The sequence below is a fragment of the Periplaneta americana genome, chromosome 9 (assembly GCF_040183065.1).
Source record: "Periplaneta americana isolate PAMFEO1 chromosome 9, P.americana_PAMFEO1_priV1, whole genome shotgun sequence".
Classification (NCBI taxonomy): domain Eukaryota; kingdom Metazoa; phylum Arthropoda; class Insecta; order Blattodea; family Blattidae; genus Periplaneta; species Periplaneta americana.
The window spans coordinates 51097624-51115823 of NC_091125.1; the positions used below are offsets into that span (position 1 = coordinate 51097624).

The 18200-nt window shown below is 37.7% G+C and overlaps 1 protein-coding gene across 1 annotated transcript in view; it reads right to left on the minus strand.

The window, feature by feature from the left end:
• The window catches only part of LOC138705921 (sodium channel protein PaFPC1-like), a 127470-nt gene that overhangs the window by 62782 nt on the left and 46488 nt on the right, over window positions 1-18200 (minus strand). Inside the window, exons 15-17 of the mRNA XM_069834696.1 lie at window positions 16190-16352; window positions 10086-10273; window positions 1560-1752 (exon numbers count right to left, since the gene is read on the minus strand). Coding sequence (XP_069690797.1) covers window positions 1560-1752; window positions 10086-10273; window positions 16190-16352 — 544 coding nt within the window. The remainder of the gene's footprint in view (window positions 1-1559; window positions 1753-10085; window positions 10274-16189; window positions 16353-18200) is intronic.

Consider the following 18200-nt stretch of genomic DNA (forward strand, 5'->3'; position numbering starts at 1 on the left):
TTTAACTTGTTAATATATTTAATTATATTTGATTATTTTTTCTCTTTTAGATTGATCAGTTATGTCTCTCGTTAGCTTATACTTTTAATAAAATGTTTATTATATAACAATAACAATTTAAAGGGGTGAGGATGAGATAGTCCAAAGCCACACTTCTAACAAAAATAGTTTTTTTACGAATTCGTTTCTTATAGGCCTACATATGTAGAAGCTACTAGTAAAATATTATAAAATTTACTGAACAAATGACATAAGTATACGCTGAAGAAATTATGACACCGCACCTAATAGATTGGACTATGATAATTAATATTTGAGGAGAAAAATTCGCTCCGGCGCCGGGAATCGAACCCAGGTTCTTGGTTCTACGTACCAAGCATTCTGACCACTGAGCTATCCCGAATTCAATCTACAGCACCGGACCGAACTCTCCTCCTACAGTGTTTCCCTTTATTGGCCTGACTCCAAGTTAGGCGTTTATATTATTATATATTTTTGACGTTTATATTTCAAGCCACTGTAGCTGTAGCTCAGTGGTCAGAGCGCTTGGTGCGTAGAACCAAGGACCCGGGTTCGATTCCCGGCGCCGGAGCGAAATTTTCTCCTCAATATTAATTGTCACTATAACAGATATTATTCTGTTGGACCAATTAATAACATCTTTAGTAAATTAGACTATGAACTTTCAATACGCTTTTCTGCGAAATCTTGTCTGTGTGGCTTAGAACTATATCATTCTCATCCCTTCAATTTTAATACTGAATCGAAATTAATGGTATGTGATAGATAACTGATAAGTATGATTCGGATAAAGTAACTATCAGGATAGACATCCTTGGTCTGTGCGTTTTTTTACAAACATTAACTAGTGGTCGCGAGTTTCCCGGCCAGTTCACTGATGTTTTAGCTAGGAGTGGGGAGCTCTCTTTCCATTTTTTTAACTTACACTATTTGCAAGTTATCTTTGTTTTCTGTTTTCGTTTTTTCATTTGTTTCCTTTGTTTTACTTACACTAATACAAACACAACACCCATGCCCGAGGCGGGACTCGAACCCACAACCCTTCGGACCAAGCGATAGAGACATGCCGTGCCCCTCCATCAGGTAGTGTTTTAGCTAGTGGAAGGGGGTATTGTTTACTATAGTAAGTCGAGGTCCTATCCTATACAGCTATACAGCCTATCCTGATACAGCTACTTTATCCGAAACCTACTGATAAGTGTGTGCGCTTATTTGCTTGCTTGCTTGCTTGCTTGCTTGCTTAAGTGCGTATGCGCGCACGTATGTATGTGTAATGTATTGTAATGTATGTAGATTTCTCATGTGCTATATGTAAAATATTATGTAGTGTATATTTACCTTTACGGGCACAAATCATTTAACCCGAACACTTGCTGCTTCACACATTATACAAGTACTCACTCCGTATCATACAGTTCGAGTTAAGTAGTTCTGATACAAACCTGTACTAATCTAATAAAAAAAATACCTAATACAAATTAAGTCCAATGACTGAGGTTTAACATCATTACTTAAATCATTAATAGATAATCGTATACCTGGTATATTGTTGGACGATTTTCGGCACATCTTTATTGCTTTCTTCGATATACCTTTAAATTTATTAAAGATATTTTTCATATGAGAATATATTTCAAACGCTCCGGTGTCATCATCACAATCATATCTCGGGACACACCGATATGATGAGTGAAGCGCCATAATCACGAAGGCAAAAATTATATTCGGTACCTGCAAAGACCACATTCAAATACAGCATTAGCTACATGGCTATTGAAATATTTCGCACAAAATATAATTTTCTGGTACTTAAGTTAGATTCGTTCGAGTGTATTTGTGTAGGACGAACTGTCTCCGACAAAATAGGACTAATTAACATTATATCTTTAACTAAAATCGAAGGCGAAAACATTCTTCTGTTTTTGACAGATAGAGTTTAAATCTTTAAAACATTACAATGTCGTCATTTATTTTATTCTTTATCAATTTAATCACTTTCATATTACAATAAACTAATTATTTATACATATATGTATACAAAATTAATTGTCATATAGGTCCTAATATGAATTATTACTTTCATTAACATACTCAAAATTGTTACACATATTGAGTGACCTTTGAAGCGTCTGACAAATACAGAAAAGTGAGAAAAATTGAAAATAAATAACGAAAATATCACTTTCGGAGCATTTTAATGACAATAAGATTTGATAATCTTGATATACCCATAACAAGTATTTTGAGTTAGAAAAATATGCAGTTAAATGTATTTAGATGTAGGTAATTACATAATATCGTAATTATATATATCTCGGGTGGAAGCAAAAGAAGACTGGATGAAAGAGAAGTGTGAAGAAATAGAGGATCTAGAGAGAAAAGGAATATATGATTTAATGTACCGCGAAGTAAAATGTTTGGACTTCACAAATAAGAACAGGAAATCAATGTGGTTCATAGAGACAACATCGGAAATTAAATAATAGACAAACAAGGAATACTAAACAGATGGACGAAATATGTAGAAGAGTTATATGAGACAAGGAATCGTCCAGATGACTTAGCTATAGAAGACGAAGAAGCCATAACAAAAGATGAAAAGGATTTTCAATTTTAAGCGAAGAAGTTGAACTAACACTTAAGGAAATGAAGAATGGGAAAGCAACAGGAGCTGATGGAATCCCCATTAAATTAGTGAAATGCTTGAGTGAAGACAAGAAGCAAATTTTATCATTATGCAAAGAAATATATGAGAAAGGCGAATAGCCTGAAGATTTTACGGAGACAATGTTCACTCCAATACCCAAGAAAAATAATGTCAAGAAATGTAAGGAATTTAGAACTATCAGTCTAATATCGCACTCGGCGAAGATTCACTTGCGAATACTGAATCGATGTTTATATTCTAAGATGGAAGAACAGCTGGAAGAAGAGCAGTTTGGCTTCAGGAAGGAAAAAGGTACGAGAAATTCAATTAGAATGCTACGGACAATCGGCAAAAGATACCTAGAGAAGAATAAAGAAGTGTATGTAGTATTTGTGGATCTAGAAAAGGCTTTTGATAGAGTGGATTGAGATAAACTGATGGGGATCCTAAAGAAAATTGGTGTGGATTGGAAAGAGAGAAGAATCGAAAAATCGAAGGAGAATTGGGAGGAAGATTTAAAAGGTACGCAAAACGCGTCCTTGCAAGGGGTTGGGGGCTGTACAAAACTAAATATTTGAGCTCCAAGCCTGTTGGCCACTAGTCTCACTCCGGGTTACGCTGCTCCCCTGAAGGAGCTCTAGAAAATTTTGAAGGGGAAGCCGAAATTGGACGTAACCTCTTAGGTACCACATACGCGAGGGGGGCTGAGATTGATCAATTGATCACGGAACGGGGCGAGGAGGATTTGGCTGGTGTTTGCCGTTAGGATGGCAAGACGCCGTCATCTGTTGTTCGATGACAAAGCAGGTGAAGGCCGTCGGAAGAAGCGCCGTGAAATCTAATCTGCAATTTGAGAGGTCCCTGTCCTTTCAATTTGCGACTTATTGAGTGACCTCGTATATTTAATAGACTATTAATATTATCTGAACTAGGGCATACATCATTTATAATAAAGGTGGAATATATATGGTGAAGGGCATATAGGTCCGTGGCCCATTTCTTATAGGGCTCATCCCGACATTTGTCTTACGCCTGAGGAAAACCACGGAATACTTTAGGCGAGATGAGTTGTCTCATGTATAGGAGACTAACCAATTTGGCTATTATATAGGAGGTGATTGTTATCATGAGCCTTGTTGATCGTCTCAATTTTCAGACAAGCCATTTGGCTATATGATGGCTCAATTACGAAGAGGGGGGACAGATGTAATTAGTTAATTAATTTAAGTAATTAGGAAGATTAATGGGGATATGAGTGCAGGTCCGTGGCCCATTTCTTTTAGGGCTCATCCCGACATTTGCCTTAGCGCCTTAGGAAAACCACGGAAAAACCTTAGGCAGGATGAGTTGTCTCAATATCAGAGACTAGCCAGTTGGCTCTTAGGTTGAATGACTCTATGAATCGATGGATATATACTAGCCAATTGGCTCTATTATAGTTCCATCGATCAACAAAAGTAGATAATGTTAGGGAGGGATTTTGTTTAGCCCAGTTAAGACAAGGTCATTTTACAGCGGTTGCACTATCCAAGGAGTCTCATGGAGTTGAGTCGTGGCTACCAAAACCTGGGACTAACGCCAGCCTCCCTGTCCTCCTGTCTCAATAGTATAGCTAATGGACCTGTCTGGTGTCTACGCCGTAACCTAGGATCATACTGGCCGAGGCCAGATATGAGCGGGTTGGGGTTAGCACGAGCTTCTGCATACAGGTTCCTAGCCAGTCGAGCAATGAACTCGTCTATGGTTGGCAACTCTAGTTCATCATGGAACTTTCTTCTCGAGGCGACTCGGGGGAGATGGGTAATGAGTCGAATCACCTGGTTTTGGACAACTTGGAGTTTACGGAGATGGGACACTGCCGCAAACCCCCATGCGGGTGCGGCATAGGTAATGACAGAGCGAATGAGGGCCTTATACATGGTAAGTCCTACCCTCAGGTTGTCAGGAGTTAAGGCCGCCAGAATGGGATAGTGTCTAACTATCAGCCCGTTGGCCTTACGAAGAAGGGATTGGATGTGATCTCGGAAGTTGAGATGAGAGTCCATAATGATCCCTAAATATTTAATTTGGTTCATCCACGGCATTTCTCGTCCGAAATGTGTGGGTGGTGGTGGTATATCTTCGAGCCTCGCTCTTAGTGAAAAGAGTATGGCCTGACATTTCTCTACATTGACCTTGATTCTCCAGTCGTGGAACCACGGCTGGAGGTGATCTAAGATCGACTGCAATCTACGGGACGCTAATCTATAGGTTTTGTCCATCGCCAAGAGGGCAGTGTCATCTGCATAGATATACAGATGACTACTTCTGCCGTGGATATAGCGAAACGGGAGGTCAATAATGAATATATTGAAAAGTATGGGCCCGATAATGGAACGCTGTGGGACTCCTGCGTGAATTTCACGGGGGGTGGAGAAACTAGTGCCTACACGGGTTTTGAATGTACGGCCTCGGAGGTAGTTAGAAATGAGGCGTATCATTCCATCTGGGACTCCCATGCCCAGTAACTTAACGAGGAGTCCCTCATGCCAAACCTTGTCGAATGCTCGCTCGATGTCCAGGTAAGCTGCAGCTACTACACGCTTCGTGCTCATAGCCCAGGTAATGTCCTCCGTCATGCGGAGTGCCTGGAGTGTAGTGGAACGACCAGGGTGAAAACCGAATTGCTCGTTCCTGATTTGGGGCAATACTACTTCAGTGAGGCGTCTATGTATGACCCGCTCCGCCAGTTTGCTGAGACAACTGAGGAGACTAATAGGCCTATAGTTGCTTGGATTCGTCTTATCCTTTCCGGGCTCTGGAAAGAGAACTACGTGAGCTTCTTTCCAGGGAATGGGATAGTGACCGGAAGCCAAGATGTTATTAATTATCTCTGCTATGAGCTTCATAGCTGACCTTGGGAGATGCTGCAATATAATTCCTTGGATACCGTCGGCTCCTGCGGCCTTATGAGGGCCGAGGCGACGAATGAAATGGGCGACCTCGTGGGTGTTCGTAGGTCGTATCCCATTTTCCGGCTCCCTGCTAAGGAGGTCTCGAACCGATTCCTCAACAGCTCTGATATGGGGCAAGTTTAAATTTTGTTCCACGGGTTGAAAAGTGGTCTCTAGAAGGTCTGCCAGTACGGTAGCCTTCTCCTCAGGAGTAAAGGCCGTGACATCTGGACCGACTACTAATGGGTGAATAGATTGAGACGGATTGGACAGAGCTCGAGATACACGCCAGACATCTGACATGTTTCTGCTGTCCATCGTTTCAACCTTGGATTTCCAAGCATCCACGACCGTTTCGTGGACCGCCTCACTGATCCGCCTGCGCAAGCGGTTCATTTCTATTCTATGTTGATCTAACCTAGTACGCTTCCACAATGTTCTTGCTCTATTGCGGGCGATCTTTAGGTCTCTAATATAGGCTGGGAGCTGCATCCGTCCCGGTTGTGAAGACCGTTTCGGTATTGCAGCAACCATTGCCTTCTTTATGCACTCCGTCAGGTCACTAACTGACCTATCTATCCCTGCCGGAGTGACTTCAGGGGGGAGTGGTGGAAGCGTAGCGGCTACCTGGTCTTGAAAGAACACCCAGAAGAAGACTGTTCAGTGACCTTTAAATGAAACAACGAGTCAAAGTCAGGATAGGAGGAGAAATGTCAGAAGGAAGTGAAATTGGGAGAGTATGTCAAGGATGTCCTTTATCACCTCCCCTGTTCAATATCTATTTGGAGGATTTCTGTTTTCAGAACATGGGAGGAGTGATAGTAGGAGCAAGAAGAATGAAGTGCATAAGATTGCTGATGATATGGTGGTGTTAGCAGAAGAGGAAATGATACTAAAGAATATGCTACTGAAGCTAAATGACAACTGTGAGCAGTATGGGATGAAGATAAATGCAAATAAGACGAAGGGCATGATCATAGGAAAAGAAATACAGAAGATAAACTTGCGAATTCTAAATGAGGCAGTAGAGCAAGTGGACAGCTTCAAATACTTGGCGTGTACTATAAGCAGTAACATGAGCTGCTACCAGGAAGTCAAAAGAAGAATAGCAAAAGGAGGAAAGGAAGCTTTTAATAGAAAAAAGATCATTTTCTGCGGACTTCTAGAAAAAGAACTAGGAAGAGACTAGTGAGGTGCTTTGTATGGAGTGTGGCATTGTATGGGGCAGAAACATGGACATTAGACGAAGTGAAGCGAAGCGAATAGAAGCATTTGAAATGTGGATATGGAGAAGAATGGAACGTGTGAAGTGGACAGAGAGAATAAGAAATGAAGCTGTGTTAGAAAGAGTAGGTGAACAAAGACTGATACTGAAACTGGTCAGGAAGAGGAAAAGGAATTGGTTGGATCACTGGCCGAGAAGAAACTGCGTACTGAAGGCTGCACTGGAAGGAATGGTGAACGGGAGAAGAGTTCGGGGTAGAAGAAGATATCAGATCATAGACGACATTAAGATATATGAATCATACGAGGAAAAGAAAAGAAAGGCAAAAATTAGGAAAGATTGAAGAAAGCTGGGTTTGCAGTGAAAGATCTGCCCTTGGGAAGAACAGTAAATGAATAAAATGAATGATAGGGTGAAGTGAAATAACCCTACAGATTTCAGAGCGAATAGCTCATGTTGTATGTAAAAAAAAACTGCAATATCAGTTTTTAAGTTTTTTTCCAAATGTTTAACACCCTCTTATTCGGTAACTATTGCAAGTAGAATCGTGATATTCGTCCATATCGATAGGAGATCTAATAAAAGATAATTTATTCCTCTGGCGTACTTCAATAGTGTGGACGGTTTTCGTGTAAATTTAATTTAAGCCACTGCACATGCGAGCAGATTCAACGTCGAGCCAGAGAGCAGTTCAAATGACAAGACAAACCGAGTTCGTTGACCTTGTACATTTTAATTACGAGAAGTATGTGTTAGCGGCGATGTTGTCTGACTGCTGAAACTTCCAACTTAATTTTCTAATTAACCTTGCATTTAATCAGAAAATGTAATATAGGTTTTCCATTCATTTAAGTGTAACCTATCGTCCCTTTCAATCTGGAAGGTTATTTCGCTTCCACCCTTATGTACATACATACATACATACATACATACATACATACATAATGCAAGAACATGCGCATACATTCATAAACTTTGTCAATGCCATAAATTTAGACGAATAAACTTAGGATAATTTAATCTAGGATAAATAAGAGTAGGCACTAGATATAGGCTAGTGAAAGACTCAAATTTTCACAACAAAATAACAAACCTACATACGCCTAAAGAGTGACAGAAACGAGGCATAATGTGTTATATTTGTAAATATACAGGTAGCAAGGCATGTAGTGTTACCTTTATTGTAATGGGACATGCTGTTTAACTAATATTAATATATATATTAATTCATTCATATAGTCAACCAAGCATGAAATCGAATAGTTAAGATGGATGGAGTTACTGACGTATGTGTGCGTATGTTTTTGTGTGTGGGGTGAGTGTGCGTGCGTGTGCGTGTGTCTGTATTCTGGCAGAGTTAGGCCGTAACGCCTTCTCTTGCACCCCACGAGAGGATGAAAAGAAACTACATAATAATATAACGATGTACGTAGGATCAAATTCTATCGCGTCGTAATATTTTTTTCCGTATTGTGTCTTATTAGTTTGGCAGTTTACTGACCATCTCAAAACAAAACCGCTCAAGATGTATTATAACCAATCTTGCATTTCACTGACACTGCATCAATGTGCTTCGGAGCAACCCGTTTGGTTAGGGTGCTTTCGTTGTTTCAGCAATCTTTGACGCTCGACGAGATTTTAACTTTTATAGGCTAAAAGGACTTACGCTGTTAAAGTTCTTCGCAATAGAACAAATATAATACAGTATAATAAATTAAACACGATAAATTACTTTGAAGTTACAGTGCCAATTTTACTTTTAACACAGACTAATCGCCTTTCCTTTCTTATCGAATGATTGCATCTCGTGGTGTATTGGCTAAGATAACAAGTTTGGAGATTATTCCCTCGCGTATTTTCGATGTTAAAACACCACGAGTATAAAACAGTTTTAATAAGTTATATTTTGCATTCCATTCATAGAGGTACAAAAATTATTCTAAAATGTCGGTAATTAAATTTACATAATCTCTCTATACACATTTTATTTCGATTTAATTTTATATCCCATCGTTAACGATTTTATAATATTAACATTATGCAATAATTCCAGTTGTGAAAAAAAAACGAAATAGGCTCTGAGTTTCATTTAAATAAAAATAAATTTTAACTAGACTGTAAATTATTGAATTCATGGAAATTTTATTCAACTCAAACAATTTAAATATTTTGTACATATTTCCATATGAAGGGTCGCGCCTGAGCACAGCCTCAGATCTGGACTTCAACTTATTTTACCTAAGCTAAGCCAGTGACTCAAAGTTAGATTACCGGTACTTATTTAGAAATCTATATTCGTGTTGGAATTGCTCGAAATGGTAAAATCAGTTGTGTATTGGTACTATGTTGCAAGACGCACCCAAGGAGATCGTCATTTTGAGATTCTATCATCGTCATCGTCATAATCATCGTCATCATCATAATCATTATTATCATCATCATCCTTTACTGTTTCGTTCTAGCTCAGATGGTCCATTTCGGCACAAAAAATTAAATCTTCACTCAGACATTTTAAACATCTTTCTAACAGCGTATTCCGAATCTCACCGGACCGGTGGACAACAATGACGTCACGCTGCAGCGAAATAGGAACAAAACTATTGGAAGGTCCGATGGCTATCATGGCGGCTGTACAAGTTGTTGTCTGTACTACGGTAGCAAGATTTTGCGAAATTTCCGTACTGTCATCTCGTTCAAAGAAAGAAGAGCATATACAATTTATTTCTTGAAGCAGTAGTAATAACTGGTTTGTTGACATGTTCGCTCATAAGCCATTAACATATTGTTTTTACGTTGTGCTCATTACAAACAATACAGCAGAACACACCGCCATGACACAACAGTGCACGATGCCATTCGTCTGCTAATTCCCGCCATATACAAGAACCAATCAGATTCACTGATGGCGGCTGATAGATACTACTACTACCTCTGCAAGCTGATGAAACCGGTGCGACACCGGTGGAGTATCAGTTACGTCATCGTTGAAATTCGGAACACCGTGATGCCATCAGATTGCCCAGCGCTGAGATTCGGAATACGCTCTAATCTTCTCTTTCCTCCGAATCGGTAATTCAAAATTTGTATAGAGTTTCTGTTCTTTTATTCTGCTGTAGGTTAAGCTAACATAATGTACGAATTTTATATAGAAAACTGGCCAGCAATGGCACACGAGGACACACCTGAATTATGAGTGCCACTACACAACTGCAGATATAGATAAAAAGGATATGCCACATATTATAACTTCGATACTTACGAGTAATTTCCCACATGCAGCTATTATTAAGAAGAATGGAGCACAAGTCCAATCTCCAATAAGCGTGCAATCCTTCATAGACTCTATCCATTTTCCATGTAGCACTCGTAACACTGTCATAACAGACTGGTAAAACTTTGAAAAATTTGCTCTGGGAATAATTCCACTCGGAAATCTCTCCAAATTATCTGTAAATAAAATACAAAACTGTATTAGGTTTTACTTCTTCAACGTCTTTCGTTTAATTTTGCAAGTTGTGACAGAATTTAGTATATTCTGTCCCTTTTTAACTTTATACGTATAATAATTTTAATTAGAATTTTTCTATAAATAGTAGTAATCTTTCATCCAAAGAAATTGTGCTCCTCCACAAATCTCTATCCTCAGCATCTTCTTCAGTAAGATCTCTTCTAGTCATAGTCCTTCTGACACCATCCATCCATTGTTCTCTTGGTTTTCTTCTCTTTCTCCTTCCCTCAGCAGTCAATAATAACACAGGGTAAACACAGTCTTTCCCTGATTATAAACACATATCAACAGTAATCTCACTAGAGGTTTTGATTTATCTGGAGAAAATCAAAACTCGAGTGGGATTTAATTGACTATTAGACGATTAGAAGAAAGTATATAAAGATTAGAAGAAATAAAGTACTCTAATACAATAAAATATTAATTGACTTACTAAAAATCTATTTCACTAATGTTAGCTTCTCCAAAACGTTTGAACGGAGTCGCCATTTTCAGTCTACTATCTATGTGGGCAACAAATGACGATAGCAAAGCATGTTTTATAGTACCGTAAAATTGTAGGGATAAACAACCATGATTGGTTGAAACACATCCTATCGTACAGTTTTATTGGTCGAAACTAGTGTGACGTAGTAAAAGTGTAATAGTCACTGAAAAACTAAGATACATGGATGGGGTTTTCAGCAAATGATATCTCTCCACTCACGAAGTTTTCATGTATAAGGCTACATATCAACAGATGTTCCGTTTGATACGTGGAGATACGATCTCAAAACCTAAAATTGCGTCTGTTCACTTTCCCGGAGGTGTGAAAGACTGCGTCATCAGGAAAACAAACTTACTTAAGGTAGTCATTGTGTTGTTCAATTCTTTCCAGAATGTCTGCAGCAAATGCAGCACTTCGGGAAAGTCCTCTGGTAACAAAGCTTGCATGATTTGCACTTTGTACGAATGGAACAGCAGCAGTTTGTGTAATGTTTAACCACAGTAGCCTACTTTGAGGTACGTGAAGTTTATTTAAGACACTACCCGTCTATTTCTTCGGACAGCGTTCAAAAGCTGTGCACACATTGTTAGTCCACTATATGATCTGAATATCGATATGATATATTTCTCACACAGTAGTCGTTATTTGCAGTTGAGTTTATCTCCATACAAGACACATTTGCCTTGTCTACATGATGTTTTGCAGAACTTCATTTTGCAGTGACGCAGTGATTGTTATTTCAACTTTAAATATTTAAAACTCAGAACTTATTGAATTGTGATATTCTGGATTGCTAATTTTCACCGTAGAGGTGTTTTACTTATTGTAATTTATATAGTTTTGTTTGTGTATATTTTCATTCCATATTTTCCACAACTTATTTTGAATTGGTAAAGTAATCTTTATTGATAGTCTTTACTGTCTTAAATTAGCACTGCGTCACCTGCATAGCAGATTATATTGATTTCTTTTGTGCCCATTATAATATGTCTTCGTTTAATTTTTGTTTCTTTAATAATTTCATCCAACACAGTACTGAATAATAGTGGCCTTAACGAATGTCCTTATTAATGAATATTTAAATACTTATATAGTCACAATCATGCCATGGTATGAAAGAAAAATTTCACAAACCTCGAGCGGGATTCGAACCTGCGACTTCCTGTACTCCGGTCAGGCGCTCTACCAACTGAGCTATCGAGTTCGTTTCACGCCAAAGGTTTGAAATTCTCCTCTCATACTGGCGACTCTGTTATAGAGTACTGTCCATAGCGTCTGATCTAGTCAACACTGCTTATGGGTGGAAAGAAACATTGTAAATGTAAACTTCATCGTCGTATATACGTCATCCTACATCGTAAGATGAAGTTTACATTTAGAATGTCCTTATTGTTCTCATTTTTCTAATTGCAACTTCATTTGTTAGTTTTAAATCAACTTTAATTTTTGTGAAATTGTTTGTCTTCATGTCAGTGGGACGAGTCAAATTGATACATTTTGCTACTTTAAAATTTGTAAAACAGAGTTTAATTATAAACTCTCAAATGCTTTATCTAAATCAATAAAACATAAAAATGTTGGATTACGGTATTTTAATGCCTTCTCTGTGACATGTTTAACAATAAAATTGACATCGATGCATGATCATCCTATAAAACCTTCTTTTCTCGTCGCTTAATGAAAAGATATGTCAATTTATTATGTATTATTACTTTCGTTGCTACTTTTAAAAGTATATTGAGGTGATTTATAACCTTGCATTTTGGAAATTATTTTTCTCCTTTTCTAAAAACTAGAAATAAAATGTTTTCCATTCATTGGACATGGTTGAGTTACTAAAAATATGCTTATTAATTTAATTGTTTCTGTGATTATTTTATTTTCTCCATATTTCAGCATCTCGATGGTTATGTTATCTATCCCTGATGACTTCCTATCTTTCAACTTCTTTATGACATCTCGATCTCTTCGCCAGTCTGTTCTATGACTATTTTGCATCTTTCTTCCATATTATGTGGTTAGTTCAGCATCGCTGAGTAAAGGTTGGTGAAGTATTTTATCCACTTGCCCTCGTATATTTTATAACGTTTATAAACATTTATAAATCCACTGTTTAGCGTCATTCCTCTGCTTACGGAACATTCTCCATATCTTGTTCTGTGATCCATAAAAATCTGTTTTAGATTAGTAGCGTAAGCTTGCCATTAATCTTTTTTTATATTTATGCCTATGAGTCTGCTGTTAATTTCGTTTCTAACTTATTTATATCTATTAGGCCTATATTCTTCTTGAGTTTTTATGATTGTGATTTCAAATATGCTCCTCTTTCAGTTGTAGATAATTTTTTCATCTCTCCACAAGACTAAGGATTCGATTTCTATTTGTATGTGTTGTGTTCACTCTCCTTAGTCTTAATGCTTGTTTCTTTAAATCAGGGATGTCAAAGCGCCTGCATTACGTGCTCATACTACAAGCAATACAAATCTAACAAGATTAACTTTTTAGCAAGATAAAGTACAGTACAGTCAGCGCTCTTAAGGAAATGTTGTGCGGGTTCTTGAGAGCACGCAGTGCAGGCGTTTTGACATCCCTGCTCTACGTTTAGTATATTATTCTTTAATTTCTTCCAATTATTATTTATATCGAGAGCTTCATTTACTTCATTGCCTTTATTTATGGATTCTAATCTTTTTCATCTAGACGTTTCATTCTATCTTCTTCAAGAAGCTCGTTATTCAGTTTCATTACATACTCATTCCTTCGTATCCTCATTTTTTAATATGCAGGTACGAACTTTACACAGTACCAAACTATGATCACTACCAACGTTAGCAGAGCTCAGTCTTCACACATCAATAATTTCTGAGAGACGAATAGATATGTTGGCTACAATGCAGTCTATAAGGACTTCATTCTTTCAAACCAAGTACTAGTGTCATGGCAGCTATCACAGCTGCTAGAATACTGCTGGCACTTTATGTGGTTTACACAAGTAAACACGTTATATATATATATATATATATATATATATATATAAACTTGGAAGAAGGAAGGAACTAATAGGGCTGGATATAATCGTAACATCAATGGATGATTTGCTATGACTACATTTTGAGACTTGGTTTCTAGCAATTCTTTTTCACTTCGTGAATAAATTAAAAGGTCTAAAAGTTAAGATGTGGTTAGGCAAATTGTTGCCAATTTCTTTACTTATGATTGAGTTTTTCAAGAAGTGCAACATTTGATTTGTGCTGATATCTCCAAATTCTACCCATATCTCCAAACCACTCGATGTGGCATTTTTTGACCACTGTAGATAGTAAGGGAGAAGGTTTGGATAAATGGAAGAGATCGAAGAGGAGATTCTGCCTATGTCTGAATTTTCATTGCTGCTCAAAAGAACTTTATAGAAAAATTAGTCTTAATGCATTGCCTACTGTTCAACAAATATAGGACTCATACTTTCTGCCCATAAAAGTGATTATGCAAATCCCAGATTCAACACTTAGGCCTATTAATATCACCAGTGATGGCATCATGGACTGACTCTCTTAAGGAATATCTGAAATGATCGTTTTTCGGAAAGCAATCATCAGTGAAAGTAATTGCTTGTGTTTTATTCCTAACAATAGTAACAGCATTTTTAGGTTAGCCTACTTATCCTCAGGTCAAATATAATTCTCACGAGCAACAATGATTACAGATTTATTATACCTGCTCGTCAGGAGAAACAACTAAATCTTCCGGAAAGAGAATAAAAAACTGTGAACGATTTTGAAAAGGCAATGAACCAAATGCATCTTCATGAAGAACATACAGCATTATAATGGTCGTGGATTTGTAATTACAAAATTCCACTCTTCCAAGAAAGAGGTTAGGAATTTTAATTATTCTCACAGAATATTAAATATGTTTCTCGGGGAAAAAAGGACCTTTAAATAGAACAGTAAACTTCGTCCTTCCAACAAATCTAGACGTCACATAAATAAACAATGATTACATAGTACCTGTTTAACTTAATATAAGGAATAACCTAATAACTTTTAAAATGAAGAAAATTATTTCGGTATTAAAGATAATGGGGCCAATCTCTGCGCTTGGTGATAGTTGCATGACTGTTACATAACTTGGGTGAAGGGGTGGAGTGAGACAAGGGAGCTGCGAGCAGGTAGTGTTCTGATAACAAACAGTGCCTTACACCGGAGCGGACCAACGTGTAACAGATTAGCTAAGTCACGACCAACGTTTTCATTTCAGCTAATCCTGCTATTGCGGGTACGAAGTTATGACATACTGTAGCTGTGACGTACGTCAAGCGCACAGATTGTATCTGTACCTCAAGTTATGGGGTAACACTTGTAACAAAATTATATATATATAAAATAAAAATAAAATTACGATTTATTTAACGACGCTCGCAACTGCCGAGGTTATATCAGTGTCGCCGGTGTGCCGGAATTTTGTCTCGCAGGAGTTCTTTTACATGCCAGTAAATCTAGTGACATAAGCCTGTCGCATTTAAGCACACTTAAATGCCATCGACCTAGGCCGGGATCGAACCCGCAAGCTCGAGCACAAAAGGCCAGCGCTATACTGACTGCGCTACCGAGGCTGACTTTATACTGGGTGTTCATTTCAAAGTGTGTCATGACGTCACTGTTGTGAGTCAGCGATTTGAAGCGAGTTTCAGCTTTTATGTCAGAGAAGTTGCCTATTAATCAAGGCGTTTAATCTGAACTTGAGAACGTGTACGGTATAACTTGAATGTCGTAGCAACAGATGGCGGTCTGTAAAGTCTGTGTGCTACCATAACCTCTTTCGAACTGTTTTTTGCGCGGGCAAGTCGTACGCAGGGTATTTGTTATCATCGATTGCGTACGGCAACATTCCACAACACAAATCAAAATGCTCCGTGTCCATGTTGACCGTCCAAGTTAATGTCAACAAATACGTAAGTAATCGTCTTAACCCTCTCTCCATATCCCGACAGTAAGAAAAAAAACTCACTTCAGTAAGTGTTTCCAAACAGTTTACATTCTTGCCACTACTGGCGTTACCGTACGTATCGGAAAGTAATCTTCAGAATTAACGCCGTACTTGCTAGGCAACTTCTCTCGCATTTAGGTAATACTCCTCTGCGGAAGTGTAGGAAGATTGAATTCTCTAGGCTCATCGGCTAGCCACATGACGACATACAGCGAGCCATGACACATTTTGAACTGAACACCCAGTATATACACACCGGTGTATGAACATTTTATAACATTATTAAGTCAATGTTAAAACCAAAGTAAATAAGTTATTACTGGTACTTAACAGATCACATTCAGAAATATTATTTATATTCAAGAAAATACTGATGACTTACCGTAATAATACTTGCCAAATAACTGCATTCCGAGAATGGAAAACATGACCGTATTGATGATGAGCAGGAGAGTGATATATCCTAGAGTACTGCTTGTTCTCAGCATAATTGTTACAATACAGGATAAGGATGGGCGCGTCCATGTTAGATCAAATAACCTTAACTGGAAATTATAAAAAACCTTAATTCGCAAGATAATTCTATGCAAAATTTCTTTCAGACATCATTATAAATTTTATGCAATTAATGATAAAAAGAACGTCTTTAAGAAGAGTGAGAACAAGTCTAGTGCTAAAATATAAAGCAAAGCTCACACATTAAGGGTCTGAAATAAAATACAAACAAATTAAAGAAACGAGAGTGTGCCGGCAGAAATAAGACTTTTGAAACTTTTCGCAGGATATTATTCTACTTCAAAGTAGATGGAATTGAGAACCCATAACATTGTTGTTGTTTAGTCATTTGTCCGAAGACAGGTCTGAACCTCGCTAGTGATACCAAAAGGCACCACTTATAAGGCAACTAGGCCAAGAGATAATGGAATAGGGTGGCCAGTTCCTTATCCCCTCCATTGCATACATTGCCGATTAGCTACATATTACTCTAATCAGACTTCAGATGTATACAAACAATTATTGTTCTTCCTCTGACACATATCGTCAAGTGAGATGTACTGCCTGATAATAGGTGTACATATCAGCCAGAACCTCAATCAGAGGATTCCCATAACATTAACGATATAAATGTCGCGGACTTTTTCTGACCCTTAAATTTTAAATGCTAACAAAGACAGACATTCTGATGGGGGCAGATAAAAAAAGTTATTTTGTTTTCTTTCACCATGTTAAAATGTCAAAAAAGTGCTTACACAAATTTTGGCTAATCGACCGCAATTACGAGGGCCGTAAAAAATAAGTTCGCCAGGGATCGTTAGCAGGAAAAAAACACAATTTCATTGGAAAAATATATTGAAACAGACACGGTAATTGTTGAGCTATTTTTCAACATATTCCCCACCGGAATTGAGACATTTGTCATATCATGGGATCGACAGAGAGGTGCAGATGGCTGTTAAATGCTGGTTCCGATCCCAGGCGGCTGACTTCTACGACACAATTATACAAAAATTGACTCCATGATACGACAAATGTCTCAGATTCCAGTGGGAGATATGTTGAAAAATAGCGCAACAATTACTGTATCTATTTCAATAAATCTTTCCATGTAAATGTGTGTTTTTTTTCTGTAAGTGGCCCCAGGGAAAATCACTTCCTCGACGGTCTCGTAATTGTGGTCGAGTGGCCAAAATTTGTATAAGCACTTCTTTTGACATTAACATGATGGAAGAAAAAATAACTCTTTTATCTGCTCCACCAGAATGTTTGCTTGTAAGCTAAGAATGAGCCGCTAACTTCTAAGTCGTCTCCCAACCACTGCCTGACAGGTAGTCTCCGCGCCAATAGAAGTACACTCAGAATCCGTGTAAAAGATCTACTGTACATTGTGAATAATACATAACGAACAAAAAATCTAATAAAGTGTAATTTTATTGTTAGAAAATTTTGTCACTATTAATGTAAAGTATGTCCGATTCAAGCCGTTCATTTTTGCTTAGGCAGCCCAAATAACAGTAGAGATATGTGGGAGGTATTTAATGGTTTCGTAGGCGGAATCAGGAGTGGGTATAACGTTCACTTTCATCATATGAATGTTACAAATTTTGGTTTTCGTATGATAATTTTATGTTAAACACATGCTATCAATCTGTTATGTTAATTATTTATTTTCTTTGTCCTTTCCAACGTGTATTCCAGTCTTGTTTAATGTTTTATCGAGTTCTTTTCCTTCTTATAGTTCCTATGACATCATTTTCTTAATACGCAAGGTATATCCAATCCTTCATTAATTTCTTTGGTTTGTTTCATTCGGAATAAGTGACGTGTCTTTAAATAACAGACAGCGCAGAATTTTAACACAATTTATTTATTTGAATATATTTTGAATATGCCAC